The sequence below is a fragment of the Lacerta agilis genome, chromosome Z (assembly GCF_009819535.1).
Source record: "Lacerta agilis isolate rLacAgi1 chromosome Z, rLacAgi1.pri, whole genome shotgun sequence".
Taxonomy (NCBI): Eukaryota; Metazoa; Chordata; class Lepidosauria; order Squamata; family Lacertidae; genus Lacerta; species Lacerta agilis.
The window spans coordinates 8,098,756-8,125,206 of record NC_046331.1 but is presented as its reverse complement, the minus strand read 5'-3'; the positions used below and the strand labels follow the sequence as shown (position 1 = coordinate 8,125,206).

The 26,451-nt window shown below is 45.8% G+C and overlaps 1 protein-coding gene across 2 annotated transcripts in view; it reads left to right on the top strand.

Moving 5' to 3' along the window:
- The window catches only part of ARRDC1 (arrestin domain containing 1), a 49,776-nt gene extending 26,220 nt beyond the window's left edge, over nt 1-23,556 (top strand). The window contains exons 3-8 of one of the 2 annotated variants that reach the window (XM_033137784.1): nt 16,586-16,636; nt 20,471-20,625; nt 20,909-21,088; nt 21,379-21,555; nt 21,997-22,408; nt 23,194-23,556. In XM_033137784.1, the coding sequence (XP_032993675.1) occupies nt 16,586-16,636; nt 20,471-20,625; nt 20,909-21,088; nt 21,379-21,555; nt 21,997-22,408; nt 23,194-23,258 (1,040 nt within the window). In that variant the 3' untranslated portion in view covers nt 23,259-23,556. Of the gene's footprint in view, nt 1-16,585; nt 16,637-20,470; nt 20,626-20,905; nt 21,089-21,378; nt 21,556-21,996; nt 22,409-23,193 lie in introns of both variants that reach the window. The other variant, XM_033137783.1, reaches the window with a different exon arrangement.
- Nucleotides 23,557-26,451: the final 2,895 nt, after the last annotated feature.

Sequence of the window (26,451 nt, the reverse complement as noted above, 5' to 3'; positions counted from 1 at the left end):
GAACAGGCGGGTTTTCGCCCTGGAAGATCGACAACAGACCAAATTCTAATCCTGAACCATTTGGCAGACAAGTATGCTGGCAAAGGCCCAAAAGCTCTCCATGTCGCCTTTATTGACTTTAAGCAAGCCTTTGACCAAATTCCCAGGAACCAGCTATGGACAAAACTGGCAGCGACATCTATCGACCGCCGTCTTCTTCTCCTGATTATCAACCTGCATACAAATACCTTCTTGAGAATTAGGTTAGATAATAAGGGGTTAGTTTCCAATCCGGTTGCCACCACTAGGGGGGTAAGACAGGGCTGTTTGCTTGCCCCTGCCCTGTTCAATTTTTATATTAACTCGCTAGTGGCTCATATGGCCAATGCTGCTTTCCATCCTCCAAAATTAGCAGGCCGAGCTTTGAATGTCCTCCTGTATGCGGACGATGCTGCCCTTTTAGCTATTTCCCCCATTGGGCTGAGGAGGATGCTTCGAGCACTTCATGAATACGAGATCCAACATGAGCTCCAACTTAATTATGCCAAGACCAAAATAATGGTCTTTGCTGCTCGACCGAAACTCCATTCGTGGTCGATTAATGGTATTCCCCTAGAGCAGGTTAGCTGCTTCAAATACCTGGGCCAGGTAGTACGATCAAACGGGTCTTTCTTGGCACACAGAGAATATATAGCCACAAATGCATCTAAAGCAGCCTTGCTGATTAGATCCCTGTATGCCAAGAAACAGGCACAAACAGTGGAAGTTGCCCTGAGACTCTTCCAAATGAAAGTCCTTCCACTATTACTGGTGGGCATTGCTTTGGGCTCACGTAGAGACTTTGAAAGATTGGAATCTATCCAGTCACAATTCCTTAGGGCCATTCTCAGGATCCCCCCTTCCGTTGCGGGTGCGGTCATGAGACTAGAGACCGGCTGCCAAGCCTTTAGGTATGTGGCCCTGAAGGCAAAATTATGGCTATGGCTCAAGTTGTGCTTTAGACCGGTGGGTTTGGCCCCCCTGATACTGAAGGATAATTTTAAATCACCATGGGAAGGGGAGGTGGTGGAGGAAGTGCAGAAGTGCGGACTGTCCTCCCTCTATATAGAGTCCATGACTTATAAACACGCTAAAGCGGTGATTGCTCAGAGATTGGGGGATATCGCCAGACACGAGGACATAGCCCGCGTGAAACCTGGGATGTTTCTGGGGGAGCAGGTGTATCGGGCTGCACCAGCCTGTTACCTGGCGGATATCCACTATGTGGAATACCGCAGACTTCTCACTGCGGCAAGACTGAACGTTCTTGATTCAGCGGTTTTGAGGGGAAGATTTAGAGGAGTTCCATATGATCAGAGAACGTGCCATTGTGCTTTAGGAGAGGTAGAATCCACAGAACACATTCTACTGAGTTGTCCCTTTTATAACGATTTAAGGCAGTATCTCATAGCCCCATATTTATCTCAGTTTAGCTCTCGTTTAAGAGAAAGGCAGGTAGCATATCTGCTGAATAAGCCCACTGGGAAAATAGCCTTATCTGTGGCTAAATTCCTCTTCCTGGCACTCAAGTGTCGGAAGCGCAAAATCGAATGTCTCGATGTGGGTTATCTGTATGACGTTTACTAGTGCTGTCCTATTTTTAATTTTTAATTGTGTATCCCTCTGATGTTTTTAGTTCTATAATTTTGTATTGAGAAATGTTTTTCTTCTTTCTGACTATCGGTCGAATAAAGGATTTGTATGTATGTATGTATGCATTTGCTAACGTGACACCATCACCCACCACCCAGTCCCTGGAGTCCTTCCCATTCTGGCCTGAAGGGGGTGCACTCTCCCACTTCATCTCATCAGATTTGTTTTGGAGCCCCCCTCCTGTCAGTTTTTTCTCTGCGGGGTTTCCCCCCCCCTCATCAGGTTGCCAATACGCACCTGGAATGCGGCTTGGTGAAACAACGGAAGTTGTCCATTATGAGTGTAGCAGAACCACAGATACGTGGCCCTATAAACCTTCTTGAAGGTCACTTTCCTGACTTGCTCTGTACACTGCAATGTTTTCGTCTTGAGCTTTTGAATTGGACTGCGGGAGGAGTTTGCAACACACACACACACACACACACACACACACACACACACACACCTTTCTTATCCACTTCTTCTTCCTACCTGTATGTGATGACACCAGAACACTCTGTCTAGCATTCCCTTGCCATGTAACTTCCTCATGACCTGCCTTGATGGGGGGGGGGGATACACATATGCAATTTTCATGCAAATATGCCTTCTTTTGAAGCAATGCATTTCCTCCCCTGCCCTACCCCCCCCCCCACACACAATGCATAAGTGGCCACCCTCCAAGGGATTGTTCCCCACCCCTTAACTTTAGTTTTTGGGGACTACACCACTGGTTATTCTTTAATTTTCTTTAAAAGGTAGCTGTTTTCTTCCCTCCTTTTTTTTTAACGCTTGGTAATTTTGTGCTTTTATGGTGAGGTGTTTTTAGTTGCTTTTGAAGCTGCTCTAGTTGCTTTTGATGTGCAGGGTCTAAAAATATTGTTTTTATTTTACGAGAAGTGTTTCCTTTGATGATGCTGTTGTGATCCTTTCTGGGTGGTTATGAGGCTGCTGGTACTTGCTGCTACTAATACTGACAATGATCATACATAATAACAGCAATAATTTTAAAAAGAGAACTGGAATTGATTACCAGAGTCTCCTAGTATCATGGGGGAGCTGCCACATACCAGTACAGTAGTTGGTTCATCCAGCCCTGACTGGCAGCAGCTCTCCAGAACCTCAGGCAGAAGTCTTTCTGATCTTTCTTAGTTAAAGGTGCTGTGGGCTGAACCTTCTGCCACTGAGCTCTGGTCCCTGACCGTTCTCAAACTTTATTCTATTTATTTATTTCATAGATTTTTTTATACTACTTGATTGCAAGACAAAAACAAAAGAACCTCAAAGCTGTTTACAAAACAACAGCAACATGAAAACCAGTTTTGTTGATTTTTTTTTTTAACCAACTCAGTTCGAAACAAGAAAATTTAAATTTCCAAAAATAGTTAAAACCGAATTAAAACACATGTTAGCGTTCTACATGTCTGGGTTAGCTTGCCTAAACAGAAATGTTTTTTAGCAGGCACTGAAAAGAGTATGGTGGAAGTCTATGCTTGATGTCAATAGGCAGGGAGTTCCAAAGTGCAGGTGCTGCCACACTAAAAGACTGATTTTTTACAAATGTGGAATGAGCATTACGTGGCACCTGCCTGCTCTGCAGAATGGAGCGGTTGGGCGGGCCTTTATGGGGTAAGGTGATTTTTCAGTTTAAACTGGTCCCAAGTTAATGGGAACTCGGTAGTTCTGGGCACACCTGGACCTCCTTAGTTCCTGTGTAACACATTTCACAGAGTCTTTGGGGAAGCAACACTGACCCACTGGCTGGGTAGTCTGTCTGCACTCCAGAAAGCAAGCCAAAAAGTGTCGTTCCTTCGTCCATGCCTTCAGACAGCAAGCTGAAGCCACGTGTGCAGATACAAGCCTGGCTATGTCTACCCCTCTATGTCTGAATTCCCATCCTCCTTCTGACATCACCTCCATTTGCAACCAGGTGGAATTGCTTGTGCGTCACACAAACCTCTCAACTGCAGCTTACATGCACAAGAACTGAGTCACCAGACAGACTCAGACTACAGAGGTCCATCAGCAGCCCTTCTCGGAGGTCCAGAGAGGCCTGTGCCACTTCCAGCTTTCAATGCCCCTGGCCATTAAAAAAAAAAAAAAAGTATCAGTGACCCATGGGGGTGAGGGAAAGAATGCATGTCTCTTACTAAATCACAACTATTATTTGCTGAGACTTGGAGCCTTAAGCTGAAAGAGTGCATCTCGTTTGGGCTGGTGTGTATAAATATATAACAAATGTCTAAATTTGTGACTCTGGCCCTCCTGGCTCACCCTACCTCACTCCCACCTCCTCTAATTGGCGCCTGGATCTAGAACAGGATGCAGGCCTGACTCAACAGGTTCTTCTTGGTTTCTTGTATAAACAGGTGGGTCTTCACATGTGAAAATGAGTAGAAGTCTCCCTCGCTCCTTCCTTCCCTAGTGTCAAAAGTTAAGATTCACTGGGTTGGTAGCAGAGGGAGTTTTGTATTGGAGTTGCTTGCTCCGCACACAGCTACCCCCTTTGACTTCGTTGCATTGTCATTTGTGCCCTTTCACAGCCGAGTTTCTTTGTGTGTGTGTGTGTGTGTGTGTGTGTGTACCTAACGACACACATCATACACTACCAAATTGGTTTCCAGTAAGGTTGTATGCTCCATAATTCAAAAGCATACAACCTTACTGGAAACCAATTTGGTAGTGTATGATGTGTGTCATTAGGTACACATCATGGTGCTGGAGGAGACTCTTTGAGAGTCCCATGGACTGCAAAAAGATCAAACTTATCCATCCTTAAAGAAATCAGCCCTGAGTGCTCACTGGAAGGGCAGATCCTGAAGTTGAGACTCCAGTACTTTGGCCACCTCATGAGAAGAGAAGACTCCCTAGAAAAGACTCCGATGTTGGGAAAGATGAAGGGCACAAGGAGAAGGGGACGACGGAGGATGAGATGGTTGGACAGTGTTCTTGAAGCGACTGGCATGAGTTTAGCCAAACTGCAGGAGGCAGTGAAAGATAGGGGTGCCTGGCACGCTCTGGTCCGTGGGGTCACGAAGAGTTGGACACGACTGAATGACTGAACAACAACAAGGTTGTATGATTGTTAGTTCAACTAAGACGTTGGTTGATTCACTGATGGAAAGGAGAATTTAAGACTGTTGCTTTTCAACCCTTGATTCTGACAAGCCACTTTAACAATCAGGGCTTCCCTCAAAGAATCCTGGGAACCATTGTTCATTTAAGGTTCTGAAAGTTGTCAAGAGACCCCTATCCACCTCACCAGTGGTTTTTTTCCCCCCTGGAAAAAAGGTGGGGGAACTCACCACAAAGTTAGTTGGTTGGTTAGTTTATTGTGCGGCCAGTCACAGTGCCACCCCCCTCCCTGGGCAGTTGCTAAATGTAAGATATGAATAATAAACTCAAGCAGACAATGGTTTGGATTAGAAATGGCCACAACTTATTGATTGTTGATATAGGTGGATTTTTTTGGCTTTGGGTGTATATCCATTCCGGCCTCAGCTCCCAGTCAAAAAATAATTATTATTTAATTTTAAAAAGGTAAGGGGGAAAGGTTCCCTTGCGTTAAAAAAACAACAACATTGCACCTCGCAGAGGTACAATTTCAGGATAGGTCATAACACTCAGTCATAACACTCTGTGGCATAGCTGTCAACTTTTCCATTTTTTAAAGGGAAATTCCCTTATTCTGAATAGGATTCCTCGCAAGAAAAGGGAAAAGTTGACAGCTATGCTCTGTGGTGGAAATATGGAATCTCCAGTCAACTCTTGGCACCCTCAATGAACTATACTTCCCAGGATTCTTTGGGGAAGCCATGACTGTGTAAGTGATACAGGAGTGTCTCAGTGGATACGACCAGCTTGCTTTTGTTTTGCTTCAAATGATAAGCTTTTTATCTCATGCTCCTCTTCCACCTTTGGATTCAGAGGCCAAAACAGGTTTGAATAAACGCAGTCTTAACTGGTTAGTCGGCAGATGACTAGTGAATAGGAGGAAGATTGGTCCATAAAGCTCAGTATTGTCTTCATTGACTGGTAGGAGCTCTCCAGGGTTTCAGACAGGGGACACTCTGAGCCCTACTAGCATCATGTAAATATATGGTAAAGGATTAAGCAGTGGTTCCCCAACGCGAATTTGGGTTAAAAGTGGGTCCTGGGGCTGAAACAGTTGGGAGAAGTCTGCTCTGTACTAAGCTAGAAGGAACATAATAAACTGCTTTGTTCCCAAGTGGGTGTTCCAAGCCCCTTGACCATTGCTCCATGGAATGCAGGCAGATCTTCTTCCCCAGCAGACAGGATCTGGCCATTCTTGGCTCCTTGCAGCTCCCAAACAGCCTCCCTCACAGAAAATGATGCTGCTCATGTTTCGAGTGTCTCGTCTCTTCTCTGAAACCAGATCGCCTCCTCCAAAGCATCCATGCCTTGTTATTATATTCTAGAGAACAATTCAGCAGTGTGGCCAGTGAGGCAGGTAGCACCCACCTGGATGGGATGGGAAAGACACACAGAGATATGCTTGCATTCAAAGCCATGGAAACTTGGCCTCTATCCCACAGACTTATCTGCACCTCAGAGGGGAGAGGGCAGAGGAGGTAGCGCTGGGGGAGAGGGTTCCTGGGTTGAAAGAGCCCAAATATTTCTGTTGCCATTTCAAAAGATGGATAGCAAGTTTTTGTTGTTGTTACAACTATTAGTAGCTTACTATTAGTGTGTATTTTACTATTAGTATTTTAACAAAAGATAGAGTCCGCTTAAATGCATATATGTCCTCTAAGCAGTTAATTCCAAAGTATATCAACATTGGAATTGCCAGCAAAAACAAACAAACAACCCCATTAAAAACAACTCGTAAGAAGAGCAGAACAAGTAAACTCAACAGTTAAAAGTATGCATTATAAGGTAAAAATACGGATTAAAATATGTGTCAGCTTCACAGGCTTGCATAAACAGAAGCGCTTTTAGCAGGCACACAAAACAGCAAAGGTGCCTGCCTTATGTCAATGGTAATCAGGCAACAATCAAAACAAAAACTTAAAAAAATAGTGGGAAAGTGTGGAAGTGTGGGAAAGTGTAAAATTATATACAACACAAAATTCCAAAAAAACAACAAACCCTCATCCAACCGTATATACAATAAAAAGAACAAGCCTTATCCCTGCCACAGTCCCAACAATTAAAGGGAAACAAAGCTGGGAGACTTTTGACCCCTCTCGATGCTGATGGACCCCAGTTCTTATCAGCCCCAATGATTAGAGTTGATGGGAGTTACAGGTCAGAGTTTCCCCAGCCTTTGTGTGTGTGTTTTGAGTTGGCATCTGTCTATCTCAGGAGACAATGGAGGAGTACATCTTTGGGGGGTGGGGGTGAAGTCAAACTGTTGGGAGAGTTGCAGCACCTGCTGTGGCTGTAGAGACTGAAATGGGAGAGACATGTTCTGTTGCAGCTGGGGCAGATGAAAGTGGCTGGTTGTTCTGCTGCAGATGACGTTTCTTCTCTCTGCTCTCCTCCCTGTGGTCATTTCTCTTCTGGTCACTGCTGTGGATACCCAACCTGATTGATTGTCTCCAGGCACTGTGGTAATCTTGTGAGGGATTCCCACTTTAGCTATTGAGGCTGCGTACACACCACACATTAAAACAGATTCCTGGGAACTGTAGTTTAGGGTTACTGGGAATTGTAGCTCCGGCATGTTCAGTCTTTTTAAACAACCTTTAAAACCTCTCCTTTCCTTTCCTTCCCTGATCTTGCTAGCTGGCAAAATCTGTGCAAGAATCTCAATTACCTCAACAATAAATTAGTGTGTAACTTGACAAAAAACAAACAAATCATCCTTCAAATTATTTGTTGCTTTTATTGTCTGTGCCTGGAGCAGAGGGAGGGGCTCAACCGGAAAATCTTGCTCTATGCCTTGCTTATACTGGCAGGCCATCAATATATACCGCTCAGTTTTTCTTTTCTTTTTAAAAGAAAGCTCCATATGGTGTTCTGCAAAAAATAAGGTCTGACAGTCTCCAAGAAGTTCCCTAGCTGTCTCTCCACTGAGTTCACTGTTACCACCTAACCCCCTGCCTGTCCCCCTCCCTGGACAAAGGGGACAATGGGAGGGGGGGCATTTACAGGTGGAATCTGACCCAACAGCCTCTAGGCATAATGACTTTCTCTCAGAGGTATTTTTAGCTGTGAACAAATTTCAGGAAAAGCTTTTGTGTGGGGAGACACTGAGCCCTTTGTTCAGGCTTCTGGGAATGAAGTAAGCCCTGAATGGTTTTTAGAGTTTTATACACTGAACTCCTGTCTGCCACGATCAAGATTTTTTTTTTTTTTAAATGGAGCAGAAATGGCATTTTGAGCAAATCTTGGAGGAAAAAGGGGCTGTTTCTCTGATCAAGACTTCTTGGACAAAGGTAACTTGAGGAGAGTCAAGGTGACTTGGGAAGAGTCTAGCCCAGAAGTAATCTGCTTGAGTTTTGAACTTCTTTCTGAGGCCTTGGGGATGAAGTCAACCCCCAGCCTTTGTGCTTGATGCCCTTAGCTGGAGATGCCAGGGGATTGACAGTGGTGCTCTATGCATGCAATGCCAGGGGCTTTTACCCACTGAGCTATGGGCCTCTCTACATGTGGATCCAGCATCTCCTGCTACTTGTTCACATTACTTTTATAACCATTTTACAACAACCCTCTAAGATATGTCATTGTCATTAATCCCCCTCCATAACACAGACAAGAAGCTGAAAGTGGCTTTGTTGCAGACTTCCTACTAGCGAGGACACAGCAGGAGTGGGGTTCAAACCTCAGCCTCTGAGAACCAACTATGCAACACCAACCTAGTACAGTGGTACCTCTAGTTATGAACTTAATTCGTTCCGGAGATCTGTTCTTAACCTGAAACTGTTATTAACTAGAGGCGTGCTTTCACTAATGGGGCCTCTTGCTGCCCCTGTGCCGCCGGCACACAATTTCCATTCTCATCCTGGGGCAAAGTTCTCAAGGTACGGTAACTCTTCCAGGTTAGCGGAGTTTGTAACCTGAAGCGTTTGTGACTCAAGGTACCACTGTATTGCTATTGGCGTCTAGCAGAGCACACTTTAGAATGTGTGAAGAACTTGGCAGACATTCATTCATCTTTGCGACAGCCAGTGTGGTGTAGTGGTTAAGAGCGGTGGACTCATAATCTGGTGAACCGGGTTCGCTTCCCCGCTCCTCCACATGCAGCTGCTGGGTGACCTTGGGCTAGTCACACTTCTTTGAAGTCTCTCAGCCCCACTCACCTCACAGAGTGTTTGTTGTGGGGGAGGAAGGGAAAGGAGAACGTTAGCCGCTTTGAGACTCCTTCAGGTAGTGATAAAGCGGGATATCAAATCCAAACTCCTCTTCTTCTTCGGCAGGCTTGCACTCCCCTGTGCTGTGTGCAGAATCTGCTCATCACCCCAAGGCACCTCTCAAATGCACCACTCCCTGGGCTCATCCAAACTTCCACTTGTCCTATGCTTTCCAGGCATGAGTCTGAGTGGTTTTTCATTTGCCCCGCTGCTTTTTAACCCACTGATTAACACTGAGTCAAAACAAACATAAATGCACAGAAAACCCGACTGATGTTTGTTTTCCCAAGGGAAAGCAGTGGGACAAGCAGAATTGTGGATGAGCCCTGTGTCTACTTAACTCTCCTTGACTGTGAAGTTGCCTAAAGTCACTGACCAGCAAGCCTGTTTTTATTAACAGCTCTCAGTGGTCGAGAGATGCTGCTTCATGTAACGTGAGTGCTGTCAATTGCATCTTTCCCTCTTCCGCCTCTGGGGCGGGGATTAGGCTTTCGTTTGCTCTGTAAACAGAATTACACAGTAGACTATAGACACCAAGTTTTATTCTGATCTCTCAACAATCAAGGGAAATATTTTGTGGGGGGGGGGCAATGTTGGGGAGGGAAGGGAAGCAGAGCTCCAACGTTGCTTCAGCAACAGCCAGCCTTATTCTGGGCCCTATATAGGACCAAGCAGTTCTTCTTAAGTTGCATACTCTGCTTTCACATAAAGGTACTTCTTCAGTTAAATAAGGGCCACCAGTGCCAGATTTACGTATAAGCTAAACAAGCTATAGCTTAGGGTCTCACTCTCTTGGGGCCCCCAAAAAAGTTTAAAGGAAATAACAAACTGGATGTACATTTCCAAAATATAAGATGAAAAACAAATAAAATAAAACCTACATACAGCAACAGTGTTTTGTCTTGTGTAGGCTCCTATGATGTAAGTAATGGGCCCTTCCTGCTAGCCTGCTCCCTAAAGTATCCCATATAAAGGGCCCCATTAGTAGCTTAGGGCCTCATCAAACCTAAATCTGGCCCTGGAGACCACCCTGTTCTAGCAGTCTTTGCTCAGTTGTCCTCCTTAACATGCTTTTTAAAAAATATATCTTAGCAGTTTATTTTTCCTTTTACAGTTGTATGTGATTTGCATTCCCCAGTGGTTACAAATTTGGAGTCAAGCTGGGATACATTTAGCACAGCCCTGCAGCTGTTTCCTCAAAAAGTTGCACAGAGGTCAAGGGGTGGCTTCCCCTTTAGGCTGTCCTCCTCTGTACACCTTTTGGAGGAAGAGTTCATTGGTGCCATCAAGGAAGGCCTTTGGGCTGGATGTACAGAGTTGCCCTAAGCAGAATGAGCAGGAGGGCCCCCAGACACAGCAAGGCTTCAGCGACACAGGAAACTGCCTTGTACACACTGCACCAGCTCATTATTGTCTACACTGGCTGGCAGCAGCTCCTCCGGGGTTTCAGGCAGGGATCTCACCCAATCCTACTTGGAGTTGCAGGGATTGAACCTGAGACCTTCTGCATGCAAAGCATGATGCTCTGCCTGTGAACTATGGCTCTTCCAGCTGTGAAGTAAGTGAAGCAATACACATTACAGTCATACCTCGAGTTGCGTACACTCCATGTTGCATACGTTTGACTTACGGACCTCCCAGGAGTACGGATCGCGTGCGCAACACGGGGTACCACTTTACTATCTCAGGAGGGTGTGGTGTGGTATACAGGTACAGTTAATTTTTCCCAGTTGTGCCTGAACTAGACAGAATAGGTGACTGCACTGAGCTTAATTTATACAGGGTGAGTCTTTTAAAAGAGAACCCCGTGGAACATGTGTACTCTGTATCCACAGGGCCTCTTTTAAAGGACTCACACTGTACTTGTAGTTGAAAAGCTACTGCTGATCCCCACTAGTGGCCAGGCAGGGTATAATATTTCAGCCTAGTTTGTAGGACAGAAGAGCCTGAAGCTGAGCACACTGGGGTAGCCAACGTTGTTGGATAACAGCTCCCATCCTCCCATCATGGGATCCTTGGCCATTGGGCATCCTGTGTGGGGCTGATGGGAGTTGGAGGGATGAAAAACCCACCTATGCTTGAAGGCCCTTCAGCTTCCTGCCCAGTCTTGTAGTCCCTTGCTATACAGCGAAAGCTGTGTGTGGAGTACTATTTGCAACACACATGAACCAGAAGAAGAAGAGTTTGGATTTGATATCCCGCTTTATCACTATCCTAAGGAGTCTCAAAGCGGCTCACAATCTCCTTTCCCTTCCTTCCCCACAATGAACACTCTGTGAGGTGAGTGGGGCTTAGAGACTTCAAAGAAGTGTGACTAGCCCAAGGTCACCCAGCAGCTGCATGTGGAGGAGCGGAGACGCGAACCTGGTTCACCAGATTACGAGTCTACCACTCTTAACCACTACACCACACTGGGTCTAGGAAGGGGTTGGGGTCAGTGGGCTTCATAAGACTTGGCAGCTTCCCTGTCATACCATGAATCTTTGCGCCTGGAAGACAGCACCCCCCCCCCGGAACATCCTGTTACCTCCACACACTGCTGCCTCTGCCCCCCTCAGCAGGGAGTCACCTACCACCACCACTTGTCTCCTCCTCCTCTCAGGAGCGGCAGAAATGGTTCTGTATACTGAGCCTTCCACAGACATTTTGGTGTATTCTGAGGTTGGCAACTGCTGTCCTTGCTCCTCTGGCCCAGAATCAGTGCCCAAGGTGAGGGCATGGAATCAACCTTGCAGCTCCAGTAATACGCAGCATGGCTCCTGCCAGCCTCGCACCCTCGTGTCATGTTCCTCCAGGGGTTTGTCTCCTGCATGGGGTGATCTTCCACCTCCCTAGGGGGACCTCATCTGCACCACTGTTCCAGGACAGTCCACTCTGCTCTATCAAGGGATTCCTCCTCTTGGCCAGTAGCTCAAAGTGTGGCTAAGTGAGCTCAAGTTGCTGTGCCTTCTCTTTCAGCAAGGCAATTGAGTGCAGTTTTGCACCGTCTCGGGCAAGAAGACAAACATGGCACAGGTGCTGCTGGTCACTGCAGCAGCTCCCTCCCCACCCATGTCTCTTGGTCCTGTGTACCCCGTGAGGCAGCAGCACTTGGGACCTTCCCCTCAAACCACCCTCACAAATGCCCCTGTTTACAAGTTCATATCATAACATCACACTAATGATATTATCATACAACCATATTTTACAGCCATATCATTAAATCATGCAATCACAAGATCACATTAACCTTTCAATCATAAGATCCCAATATCTTACAATCATAATATCATATGATCATACAAGCACAACACCATATAGATACATAATCACAACATCACAAGGTCACACAATCTTAATATCACAAAATCACTATATCATCATATCATATCACATAATCACATAATAACATCATCAGATATAATATCCCTCAATGTTACCCCCCACATATGATTGGATGAATGTGTGATATGATTTCATGATATTGTGATTTTGTGATATTGATTGTATGATATGGTGATTGGGTGATAATCATGTTTGTAGTGTGTAATTTTTTTTTAATAGAGACAAGCTAACCAGATTCATTTTGCACATTTGACCATTCTGTTCCCAGGATGGTCCTTGGAGTGGTTTGTGGCTTTTCCTGGCCACAAATATACAGTCTTGTGGGACTGAGTCAGTTGTAAAGTCTGTCTGGTTCCCATTTTCAGTTTAAATGGGAATAAACTCCATTAAACTTATTAGGACTTAGTTTGGACTTAGTTTGCATTTCTTCTGATGTATGCAAACTGTGTGTAATTTTGACTAAAATTTGCACTTTTGCAGCCAGTTTCCCCTAATATAGTATAGGTTTTTATATTGCTTTCATCAGTATATGCATTTTTATGTACACTTTCCCCAAGTATATACTCTTTTTTTTTTACATACTTTTAAAAATTGGAGATCCGCCCTGCAAAATTCGGAGGGGTGTGAATTTCAAATGATAGATGCATTGGGTTCATCTGCCTTTGGGAAGTGTTAATTGGGTAGAGTCACAATGAAATGGGAACTGATTCAGTTTCTCACCCGTCCTCATTTGCATCCCAAGCTATGACGCTCTACAGTGAAAAATACGTTTTTAGTTGGTGTCCCTTTTATTTTTTTAAACTGAGCTTCTTTCACCCTCGTTGTATGAAGTCAAACATTTTCATGTGCGATGTTGAAGGCCTGTGGATTATTAATTAACTTGAAGTTAACTTTACTGGCCGAGGGAGCCAGCATACAGCTTCTGGGTCATGCGGCCAGTCATGTGACCAGCATGACTAAGCTGCTTCTGGTGGACTTCCGGCGGCGACGCCATCGCCGGGTGGTCGAAGGCTGCTTCGGGTCCGAAGCGCCTTGTCCATCCCGGGGGTTAGGAGCCGCGCTACCGCAGCGCGCGGCTCCGGTTGGGGTGCGGGAAGAGCGTCCCGCACCCTGGGCTCCCCGGCTGCGCCCGCGGAGGCTCCGAACCCTTCCCCTGCCCCCCTGTAAAGGGGGAGTGGGGGTGAAGGGACAACCGGAGCCGGGCTTCGGGGACATGCCCCAACCGGGATGCAAATGCGGCGACAGAGCCCGCGGTGAGCGTCCAAGTTCTACCTGTGAAGAATGGAGCTAAAGGAACCCGGTGGTCGTGAGTAAAGAATCTGAGTGAAATCGTGCTTTTGGGACGATCCGGGGGGAAGGAGAAGGGCAGCCTGCCTCCCTCCCTTCGAGCTCAAGAATCTAACCAATCTGAGTGATTGCTGCTACAGAACTGGCTATAATGTATTTAAAATTGACACATGAGACTGGCAAACTTTTCTTTCGGGAAGCTAATTAGAGGAAAATATCTCCATTTAAAGTTGCGGTATTTGCGCTCCAGCTCAGGAAAATGGCGACGAATAAAGAGGGGAGTAGAAATATGATACCCACTTCCTCCTCCTCTGCCAGTATGCTGGGTTTCGTCCTTGAACTGGTATTGAACTCTGGATTAACGGATGAACAGAGACTCACTGCCTTGAAGGTGGAATTGCTTTGTAGAAAAGTCAAAGTCTTGTGTGGGGGTCTGAAATGGAACCAATTGCCCACAGAGGAGGCTTTTAAAACTTTTGACACTTTGGAAGAATCCCTTGCCAATGAGCTGAGAGGGCTGATGAGTGAGCTACTTCGGAGAAGAAATTCGCTTTCTGGGGGTGGCAGCCCCAAGGCGACGTCAAGATTTTTTATATCCAGTCCCCGAGGTGTGAGCTCGGGGGCCAGGGACAGAGAATTAAGGTATTTACAAGAAGAAAAGGAATGTTACAAAGAACCGAAGAAGCTGAGAGATGATGAGATGGATACCTCTGAACTCGTGGCAAGGAGAGGTTTGGACTGTGCCTGGATCTGTGGACGTTTGGAGAGGGAAGCTACATGGAAGTTTAGTGTTGAAACCACCAGGAGAAGAATAATGGACAGAGGGGGTGTGGGGTGAAGTATTAAGTAATACTTAAGGTAGCCTGATATGGTAAACTGAAATCGGAGGGTGAATACTGTCAACAATTTTCTGTTATATTCTTTATTTGAACATGAAAGGAGATATTTCAAGTTATCATGTTATTAGCAGCAATCTTAAGGATAGAAGAGATAGATTTGATCGAATAAGCTGTGAAGATCAGTGAGGTGGAGTATAAGTAAAGTAAATCTAAGTGGATTATGTTTATGGAATAAGAGGATTGTGATCAAGATGTAGTGATGTATTTTTAGTAAAATGTTGAAGATATAATTGATTGTAATTATACAACTGAATTTAACTTCTTCTTTTTTTGTTAGGAGAAATGGTTATAAAATAGACTTAAGATATAAACTCGAAGGTGAAAAGACAGGGGAAGTCAATAGTCAAGATACGGAAATAGAATTTTTTTTTTTTTCCTAGAAAGATGCAATAAGAAAACTTGACACTGTTTGTATTTGTTCTATGTGTTTTGCATTTGTTTAATTGTAGGTGTGGGTGTGGGTATATGTTGTTATAGAAAAATGCCAATAAATTCTTATAAAAAAAAAAATAAGCTGCTTCTGGTGAACCAGAGCAGTGCACGGAAACGCTGTTTACCTTCCCGCCGGAGTGGTACCTATTTATCTACTTGCACTTTGACGTGCTTCCAAACTGCTAGGTTGGCAGGAGCTCACCCCATCGCGGGGATTCAAACCGCTGACCTTCTGATCGGCAAGCCCTAGGCTCTGTGGTTTAACCCACAGCGCCACCCGCATCCCACTAACTTGAAGTAGCAACTGGTAAATTTTATACTCTCTATGTAAGAATGTAAGAACGCAGAACGTAAAAAGAGACCTGCAGCTGGATGAGGCCAGAGGCCCATCTGGTCCAACATTCTATTCCTACAGTGGCCAACCAGATGCCTCAATGGGGAGCCCACAGGCAGGACCTGAGCCCAACAGCCCCCCCCCTTGTAATTCCCAGCAATTGGCACTCAGAGGCAGACTGCCTCCAACAGTGGAGGTGAAACATAGGCATCATGGCCAGCAGCCTGTCCCTCCATGAATATATAAATAAATAATTTTTTTAAATTTATATCCCGCCCCCCCCCCCAGCCAAAGCCAGACTCAGAGCGGCTAATCCTCTTTTGAAGCCATCCAGGTTGGTGGCCAAAATTGCCTCTTGTGATAGAGAGCTCTCCCTCGTATGGACCTCGGGTAGAATAAGCTTGGTCTACCTATCCATTCTTAAAGAAATCAGCCCTGAGTGCTCACTAGAAGGACAGATCCTGAAGTTGAGGCTCCAGTACTTTGGCCACCTCATGAGAAGAGAAGACTCCCTAGAAAAGACCCTGATGTTGGGAAAGATGGAGGGCACAAGGGGAAGGGGACGACAGAGGACGAGATGGTGGGACAGTGTTCTCGAAGCTACTAACATGAGTTTGGCCAAACTGCGGGAGGCAGTGAAGGATAGGTGTGCCTGCCGTGCTCTGGTCCATGGGGTCACGAAGAGTCGGACACAACTGAACGACTGAACAACAACAACAACAACAACAACAACAACAACAACCTTTCAGGACATTAGCTGTAACTGTACGTGTGTGACAGAATCTGTCCCATTTCTTCATTGTCTGGATACAGTAGTTGGGTGGCACTTGGTTCCTGCTTAGAAGTCTCCTGTAAGATGGGGCATCTGGTTGGCCGCTGTGAGATCAGGATGCTGGACTAGATGGGCTTTTGGCCTGATCCAGCCGCAGGGTTCTTTTTATGTTCTACCCTCATCTTCTCTGAATAACAGTTCCTGAGCTTGCAAGTGCAGAGGGTGCTCAGGTCCTGCCTCTGAGCATCCCACAGGCATCTGGTTTGTCAAGGTGAGAACAGGATGCTGTACTAGATGGGCCACTAGCCTGACCCATGCTCTTCTTTCGTTCTTTCTCCACTGTTGGAGGCAGTATATGATAGAAGCTGCTGGGAATTACTAGTGGAGAAAGGGTGGTTGTATTCAGGCCCTCCTTTTGAGCTTCTCACTGAGGCCACCTGGCTGGTCACTGTGAGGCCAGGGTGTGGGTCTAGATGGGCCTGTGGCCTGCTTCTTCTTAAGTCCTGTTTTACAGTTCCCTGCTGGCTTCTTCTTTTACCTAAACTTATTCTGCATTTATATTTTGCAGGGGTCCTGGCAGCTGGGGAGCACACATTCCCTTTCCAGTTCCTGCTTCCAGGTACAGTGAATTTATTCTTTTGCTCTCTTGTTTCTATTGATTTCCAGGACTGTGACTGAACAGTGACTCAAGACTTCCTATAACCTCGATTTTAAAGTCCTGTGAGCACAATCACAGGGTTGCCTGCAAGTGCTTAACTGCTGTCAGATATTGCTATTATTATAGGTAATTTTATTTGGATTTCTTACCTGCCTTTCACCCTAACTTACCAAGGCAGGCTGCAATGATTTAAAATACACTGTTAAAGCAGCTTACAACTAAGTTAAAATCATAGGAGTATGGTGGGTCTCAGTTCCATCAGCGGACAGAAAAAGGAGATTTATTTTCAGCATACGACAAAAACTATACAACAGAGGTGTCAGGTGCACCACTGTGGGGAGGGAATTCCAAAACCTGTGCAAGAGCTAGCCATGGTCTTGTGTCAAGTGAATGAATGTGGTGCTGTTCTAACAACCACAATCTGCTTTCAGCCAGCCTCCACCTTGCTGCTTACTGTCCAGTCCAGGGGCTTTTACTGGCATCTGTCAGTGGCCAGCATCTGTCAGACTCTGCCACTGCTGCCTCCATCTCATTGTTGCCTTTGTAGAGGGGGGAGGAGGAGGAAGATGGGGACGGAACTAGAATGGATTGGCTCTACTTCCCCTTTGGCAGCACCTCCTATTGGGCTCCATGTCTTATGTATTGGTTTATTTATTAAATATATATTCATCCGAGGACACATGGTCACAAGCCACTATGGGCTCATACACACTAATTGTTCGCTGTGCTTTTCTATTTTATATCTAGCATTTCTATTTTAATCCCCCCCCCAAACAGCTTTCCTCACGGAAACCCACTCTTTAAGGCACTTGGCAACATGCAGAAAAGCCCAAACTGCCATTTGTTCCAATTCAGCGTTAAAGATCAGGTTTTCTTGGGGAAAGCGGTGGGGGTGGGGGAAAGTATTCTGAAACAGACCAAGAAAGTGCGGGTCTGTTGCCTAGAAAGCAGGGGGCAAAAGGTAAGTGTGAATGACCCCCTGCAGTTGAATATGTGTAACAGAAAGCTGATCTGCTGTGCTTCCCCGCAATTTGCACCCATCAGGGTCTGCAGGTTCAAACCATTCTCTCTCTTAATTTTTAAAATTGGTTGTTTCTATATAAAACCGTGAAACATTAAGCAAGAAGTTATTTCCCTCCACACACAACCCCCCCCCCCGCTTATTCATCATTGTTGTTTTGTTTTAATTGAATGGCTGAACTTTGACTTCGTGTGTGTGCATAAGAGCATCTTCTCTGTCATTAAGCTCACTGGGTGGACTTTGGGCTGGTCACGGGCTGGTCACACCTTTCCTGCCTAGCCTACTTACAGAGTTGTTAGGCTGGCGCCCATGGGGGCGTTTCCAGTTTGTATTGAGGGTTTGTTTGTTTGTTTAAAGGAAGCTTGGGGTATAAAGAATAAACAGTTAACTAAAGTACCGGTAAGTAGGAACTTCTAAATCAGGTTTTAAAAAGAGAGTTTAAAAATGCTTAGAAAGAGGGGCTGTTGAAGAATGTGTCTATCTGGGGCTGTTCATAGTCCCTGTAAACACCAAATTAAAAACAGACTTTGATGCAAAGCACAGAACTGAACATTCCTAAGAATATTTCCATTCTGAAATTTGATATCTATACTAATTATGGATTGTATGGATTTCATCATGCCGTTTCTGGGACATCAATTTTATCTTGTCCCTTTTTAAAAATAAAATAAAATACTGTACCATTTTTGTACTATGTATGCTCCATATTTTATTCTGTAATGTACGTTGCTTAGAGAGCTATGATTGCAGGTGATTCACGAATATTGTAAACAAATAAAAACAACTGGCATTCGTAAAGCAGCTTACAATATCTGCCTGCTTTTCCTTTAAAAGAAAAGAAAAGAAAAAGAAAGCAACAATTTTCTAGTCCTTATGACCTGCACAACATACGGCCCACTTGCAGTTCCCCCAAGGATTTTGGGTGGCCTGCAAAAAATGTAAAAGAAAGTAGATGTGTAATGAGTGCTTTTCCATGCACCATTTGAACTGCCTTCTGCTATCGTGCCCAATGTTTTTCTTCTAGGGGAAAAAGGGTGCAGGTACTGCATACCCAAGTACCCCCAGAATAAAAGCGCTGATTGTGCCCATCATGTAATTTTGGTGGATGTGTTGCCACTGAGCATTCTCTCCTGTTTGTCATGTAACCCACGGCAACTAACCATTGCCGATTATCTCTAGTCTGAGAGGAGTAAGAGTCATATCTTTCCACTGTGTTTTTGGTTGTTACTGGCATTGGACAGGGACCAACGCAGCTGACACCCGCTGTGCGGTGAGCAGCAGCAACATGAGGGCTTTTTACCCCACCCTTGCTGCGCAGCAGCCCACCAAGTTAATTTATATTAATTGAAATTTCCCTTTTTAATAATATGGTTTATTTGCAAATCAGTTTTAATCGTTAATTATACCTTTACTTGGAAATGGATCTGAAGAAGGTATAGCCTATTTTAATTTTGGCCCCTACCTACTGCCAAGTTGTACAGGTCTGCCTTATGGTCAGGGCCGGCTCAGCCATGAGGCGATGTGAGGTGACTGCCTCAGGTGGCAAGTGCGACGAATCCCCGACGCTTTCAATAAATTTGAAACAAATTAAAAATTTAAATAAATTTGAAAGATGAAGGAAGTCCAGGGGTGGAGCAATTCACCCTCAAATCCTTCCGTCCTTATTTTAAACAGCTCTATATTTCTGGACTTCTTAGAAATGAGAGCCTAATTCCAGCTTTAGTGGCCCATTATCATAACCCATCAAGGCTATTTGAATGAACAACCTCTTGCCTACAGTAAAGGGCCTCCCTCAGCACGGATCCCCACTGTATCAGTTTGCCTTATCACCCTGGCGAATTTGTGGCACTCTAGATTTTCTCCCCCCTTGACCCTTCGGTGTGACTCTAGGACACAAACTATCCTCTTTTTCCTTAGGCAAGTTTTACCCTCTCTTGAGTCTTCACCTCTGAGTTTTGATACACTGCTAGAACAACTAAGACGATTTCTCTTGGCACAACAAGGATGAATTTTATTTTTTTTGCAAACATAGTTTTTAAAGATTCATAAGGTTACAATCTTAGTTGCATTTACCGGTATACATCAGTTCCATCAAACTTTTACTTCAAGTTACCCTAATCCTAACCAAAACACCCACTATCCTGCCCCACACCTTTCTTCTTTCTTTCTTTCCCCTCTACGCTCCCCCACTCTCTCCCCTTCTAACTGCCAAAACGGCTGTTCCCTCCTTTTTAAACAGGCAACCGCCCGCCCCTAAAGGACGCACTGTCAGTTAAGCTGGAGGTGGATTAACTCTTACTAAGCCAGAGTGTAATGAATCTTCCAATTTAGGGCTAATCCGTTAGAGCAAGATCCACCAGGGCAGCAGATCCTGATGTCAACCTTTCCCCCCACCCCCACCTTATTGCTGATGTAGATCTTCCCTCACCATTTCTTCCCTGGTAGGGAGGGAGGTACCATTTTGGGGTCCGCATCAGGTGCCAAAATGTCTTGGTTTAGCCATGCTTATGGTTGTAAAACGCCCCGCATCACCCTCCTCCCCAAAGCTATCAGAAATCAAGAAGATGTACAGTTTTGGTTCTGGTTTTACTTCTAATGTTTGCAAAACATATGCATGTAGAAAACCTTTTCCTAGAGTAGAATGAGATTTTGGCAAAATGTTTTTATTGTTCTTTTCTAGTGCAAGACATAAGAAAGTGTGTTTGTGTGGGTGTTTAAAAGGAGAGGAAGTACATTATATGCCATGTCTTGTCTCTTTTCTCTTTGGAAAACAGCTTCAGCTCCTACATCCTTTGAGGGTCCCTTTGGGAAGGTCTTGCACCAGGTCAAAGCTGTAATAGAGACACCACGGTTTTCCAAGGATCACAAATGCAGCAAGATCTTCTATGTCCTCTGCCCGCTGAACCTGAATGACATCCCCGAGATTGAGGTAAGGGTTGTTGGGAAGGAAGGAAGATATGGTATGGCACCCGCACACCTTGCTTTTCAATCACAAGGGATATATCATTAAACCACTTTGGGAATTCCGTGAGGGGAACAGGAATCTCCTCGCCATCTTCAGTAACCTTAAACTATAGTTCACAGGATTCTTAGCCAATGACGGTTCAAAATGGCCTCATAGTGCTTTAAATGAATAGTGCAGGTGGGGGCTAACTCAGTGGCAGGCAGGGTCTGTTTTCCCTTCTCATCCTAGTGTTCCTTTTCTGCAGCAGCCAAACACAACGTCGATCACAAAGAAGTTCAGCTACAAGCTCGTGAAAACTGGCAACGTGGTCCTGACAGCCACCACAGACCTCAAGGGCTACGTGGTAGGGCAGGTCATCCAGTTGAGGACAGACATTGAGAACAAATCAGGCCGGGACACCAGCACCATTGTAGCCAGCCTCATCCAGGTAACCGGGCTAGGCTTTTGATAGTGTATTTTAGGTGCTCAACTTTGCTTGAGGGGCACTTGTTCATTTTTCATTCCCTTGCTGCTAATGGAATCTTAGGAACATAGGAAGCTGTCTTTATGAAGAATTAAGATTAGCTGTTGAATCCAAGGCAAAACTATAGGGTTGTATTCAACTGAGTTCTTCTCAGAATAATAGGCCCGTTTTTTGTTTGTTTTTTTAAATTAGGTGTACTTGGAGTAGGTCTGGATACAACCCCTTATTTTCCCCTTCTCTTCTCCCCAACCCAGAAAGTTGCCTACAAAGCCAAGCGGTGGATCTATGACCTGAGGACCATAGCGGAAGTGGAGGGTTCACCTGTGAAGGCCTGGAAGCATGCAGAGTGGAGAGAGCAGATTCTCGTCCCAGCGCTGCCTCAGTCCATACTGCAAGGCTGCAGTCTCATCCATATTGACTACTACATCCAGGTAAGGTCCGAGTTCTGCTGAGGATTATGAGCACAGGTTGTGGGCTACCAATATAGCTGAGGGCCACATTTCCACCTGGGCAGCCTCGTGAGGGTCAGAAGCAAAAGTGGTTGAGGTAACAGGGAAACAGGTGTATCAAGCAGCACGTATTTTTGTAAATAATAATAATAATAAACCCTTCCAGGCACAAACATCCCTAGGGAGGGATGAAATGTAGACCTGGGTAGAGTCCTGAGGGCTAGACAGAGAGGTCTGGAGAGCCATATTCAGCCACTAGGACAGACACTTCCGCACCCCTGATGTATGGGTCCTTGGTCTGACCCCACAGGACTGCTCCTTATAGAGTAGAGTTGGAAGGGGCCCCAAGGGCCGTCCAGTCCAAACCACTGCAGTGTCCTCATGCATGCTGTCATATTGTTGTCTCCCTGCCCCTGCCGCTAGGTTTCATTGAAATCTCCTGAGGTTTCTGTTGCTCTCCCGATCTACATTGGCAACATCGCTGTGAACAGGATCCCCCTCAACCCAACCCGCTCAGTCCCTCACGTCCCGTCGCCTGTGATCCCGAGTGCACCGCCGGTGGACGAGGAGGCTGCCGGTGGCTACCACCCCATGGACAGCATTTCCATCCCCACCAAGAGCCACTCCCAGCAGCAGCCTTTCAGCTATGCACCAGGCTTGAGCTTCCCAGAAGGAAGGCTGGACTCTGAGCAGAGCAGCTCACCCAACCACCCCACACTCTGCCTCTCGACGGGAGCGACGGTCCCTTACTATGCTGAGGGGACAGTGATTCCAGTTCCCACAGCCAGCTCCCTCATCCTGCCTCCGGAGTATAGCACCTGGGGTTACCCATACGGTAAGCGCCTACCTAGTCTACCTAGATAGGATTCCCTGGCTGGGGCAGAGACCCCAGGGGTTGTGCTGTTGCCCATATAGGCAGCAGTGTGTGATGTCTATGGGGACTGGTGGGGCAGAAGGGCAGGGAGGCCGGCAGTAAGTGGCACCAGAGCAGATGACAGACAAAACCAGTTTATTCTATCTTTGTCTCCTCCTCCTCTCTGCTGAGTTCTGAGGGGCAACACCGAGACTAAAAAGGAAAGCCCACAGCTCTGTGGCAGAGCACCTGCTTTGCATGCAGAAGATTGCAGGTTCAGTTCCCAGCATCTCCCAGAAAGACTGGTATAGTCTCTTTCCTGGGGAATTTGCTACTAGGCAACCTCAACAGTGCTGAACTGAATGGACCACTGGCAGCTTCTTATGTTCCTGTGGCTGCAGATGGTTAGAGCTCATGGACCACTGATCTGTGGACCATAAGAACATCAGAAGGCCAGTGGCCCATCCCATTCTCGCGGCGGCCAACCAGATGCCTGCAGGAAACCTGCCAGCAGGACCTGAGCACCAGAGCCCTCTCCCCTTGTACAGGTTGCAGCAGCTGGTACTCAGAATCATTGCTGCCTCTGACCATGGAAGCAGAGCATAGCCATCATGGCTTGTCGACACCATTACATTTACTCCACTGTTATGGACTGACTGTGTGACCGCAGTTTGAAAACCTCTGAACTAGATGGCTTTCAATTTCTCTCTCTCTCTCTCTCTCTCTCTCTCTCTCTCTCTCTCTCTCTCTCTTTTGCTTCCTTCCAGAGGCACCCCCTTCATATGAACAAAGCTGCAGCAGCGCAACCTCCAGCCTGAGCAATGGCAACTAGCCACGAGCTCACAACTTGATGTCTGGCATGCCAAGCTGGGAGAAAGGACAGTACAAAACATTGCCTGGAGGGGGCGCTCTCCCCCCCAGCAGTAGTTCCCTGGGCCATGGCTGCCTTGCACAACAATCTCTTTCCTTGTGCTGTACAGTTCATCATCTTACTTGCTGCTTTATAATCCAAACACCCGTGATGCCTTATCTGAAATGTGGGAGTCATCGTGTATGGAAAGATAGAGGTGTGTGCAGATCAGCATGTGTGTGTGTGTGTGTGAGAGAGAGAGAGAAAGAGAGAGAGAGAATGAATGAATGAATGTACATATGTATATATATTGAGTGCCACCCCATATTTGTTGTGTGCTAACCAGAAAAGGTGTGTGGGTGTAGACAAATTGCTTCTCTGCTGGGCATCCAGTGATTTAAGCCCAGTGTGCCCTTTTGCACTAGCTTGCCCTCTAGAGAACAGTACAGGCAGTGCAGGAAGAGCTGCTATCAACATTATTTCTGGTGTAGGACAACTGGCATTTCCCTGTCATTAAAAAAAAAAAAGTGGCATAGCACATCTGATTTTTACTCTGGGTGCTTGTAGTAGTTCCTTTTTTGGCTCTTGAGTGCTTGTAGTAGCTACCATTTTCCCTCTCTCTGCCACCCCTGTAATCCACAGACTGGAGACAACTGACAATCACAATTCTATCCTAACTCTATCCTAACCTCTTGACTTTGCTTCTCCCAGGAAGTGAGTCCGGAAGGAGGAGAGCTTTTTGGAAAAGAAAAGAAAAACAGACAGTTTGTTAAGCAGAATTCCAAATAGTTAGGAGCTTAGGGTGGCGACACACTTGATCCGCTGGACAACAGTTGGGGGGGGGTGTCAGGTCTCGTACTCCACAGTGAGTGCCTCTTCAGCTTTGCAGCTCATGGTCAGTGGAGGTGGGACGCTGGTTGGCTATATTCCTTCTGGAGTTTCTTGCCTCCTCCTTCAAATAGAGTTCTGGCTGCTTACTAGCATAGCAGTTCTGAAAGTGGACTAGCTGTTTCCCAGAGAGGCTCATGGCCTCTGCAATCTGAATGTTACAGAACAGCCAAAGTTTTAAAGTTTTAAAGCAGGGCTTCTGACACACTTTGTGCATCTGTGGGTTTGTGGGGTTTTTTGCCCCCCATGGCTATTTACCCCATTGGGTGTTACGTTTTTCTGTGTGTGCAAGTGTGATAAGCACCACCTCTGGAGTAGTGAGGACTTTTTCCTTTCTCTCGGCCAGCCTGCCTGCCTTTCTTCATGAACTCCTTCAAGTTTGCTGGGTAGCTGATCCAGCAACATGGACATGCAAACATTCCCATTCCCAGCACCACGTGGTTTTTATAGGATGATTGATCCTCTACTTACCCCACCCCCCTTTTTATTTGTGCCTTTTTTCCAATCAGCTTTGTTTGAATGGTGAAACTTTGGAAACACAGATTTTAATGTATTTAATAAATTATTCTGAGACCTTGAATGTAAAAATGTCTTCTTTGCTTTGCTCGCACCCCCTCCCCCTCCCACTGCCACCCCTCTCAGCATCTCTAATTGAATCAGGAGTTGGCCCTCTAAGTGCTGCTCCGAACAACTGCCGGCCTCAACCTGCCTTTGTGTAACAAGAGTTTTCCAGCAAGACCTGGAGGGCCACAGGTTCCCCATCTCTGGATTTAAACCCTAAACTTGAAGTAGGAGTCATTCTTCCTGTCCTGGTGTATTTTGCAAATCCTTCTGTTTCCAAAACAGAAGAATGCTGGTGCTAATGTAGCCAAATCAGCACACAAAAAACAAAAAACAAAACCCAAGAGGGGGCGTATCAACAGGAGGTATGAGAAGTACCAAAAGTTGGCAGCCGGGGTAGGGTGGGGAGGAGAGAGAGAGAGAATTTAGGCACCCACGGTGAGATCTGGGTATATTCAATGGACACCAAATTGAGTGTCTGTAGTGAGGATATGATGGGAAATGATTCAGGATAGATAATGGAATGGAGCAGCTGGAATTATGGAGAGGGAGCCCTTGAAACACTACTGTTTCATTTCAAACCCCCCACCTGTCTTTAATTTGCAATGAAGTGATTCATTTGACGTATTTTATTTAATGAAAAGGCATATACACTCCTTGAATGTAAGAAAACCTTGAAAACGGTTTAAAACATTAAAATTATTGCTTTAAAAGGAGCATTGTTTTTAAAACAAAAAAAAAACAAAAAACAAAAACAAAAGATGATTGAAGTCAACAGATAAAACCAAACTCAGCCTTTCATTTGCTGCAGTGCTGAATGGCAATCCTGTACCACCCAGTTTCACAAACTCTACAATTTCAGCTGAGGCACAAACCCAAGATGTGCATGTGTTATCCATGTCAGATATAAAGCTCGTGCTGGAGGACTTGATTTTCTTGTGAGGCATCTTCTGGTATCTCTTCCCTGCCATCTCCTCCTCTGCCAGTGTTGTGACATTTCCAAAAGCCAGTTCTTCGCCTCCAAACCAGACGCCTACCAGTCACAGCTGTCTGTCTGTCTTGCCCTGAAGGGACATGGAGGGCATCCTTCAAATATTCATAGGAAGCACCGTGTAAGAGGCGGGGCTGGCTGATGTTCGGAGAGAACCAGGCAGCAGCTGGATGGCTGGATGGTCTTGGCTTCTGCTTCCTGTAATGGGAAGCGCTGTGAAGTCTTGTGTCAGCCATTTCCTCTCCTGGTGGATTCTGTAAAAGCGAGACCATATTAGGCACATACCTGGCATCCCTGAGCTGGGGCCACTGCTAACACTTTCCCTGGCATTACCATTAATAAATATGAATAGTCCAGCTTGGTGATTTGAGCAGTGTTGGGTAGCTGGGTGTAGTGGCCATATATTTCAAAATGTCCCTGATCTGAAGGAGGGTGAGGAGAACTTTATCATAATGGGGGCCACATGAAGAAGAAGAGAAGAAGAGTTTGGATTTGATATCCCGCTTTTCACTACCCGAAGGAGTCTCAAAGCGGCTAACATTCTCCTTTCCCTTCCTCCCCCACAACAAACACTCTGTGAGGTGAGTGGGGCTGAGAGACTTCAGAGAAGTGTGACTAGCCCAAGGTCACCCAGCAGCTGCATGTGGAGGAGTGGAGACGCGAACCCGGTTCCCCAGATAACGAGTCTACCGCTCTTAACCACTACACCACACTGGCTCTCACCAGAGCAATGGG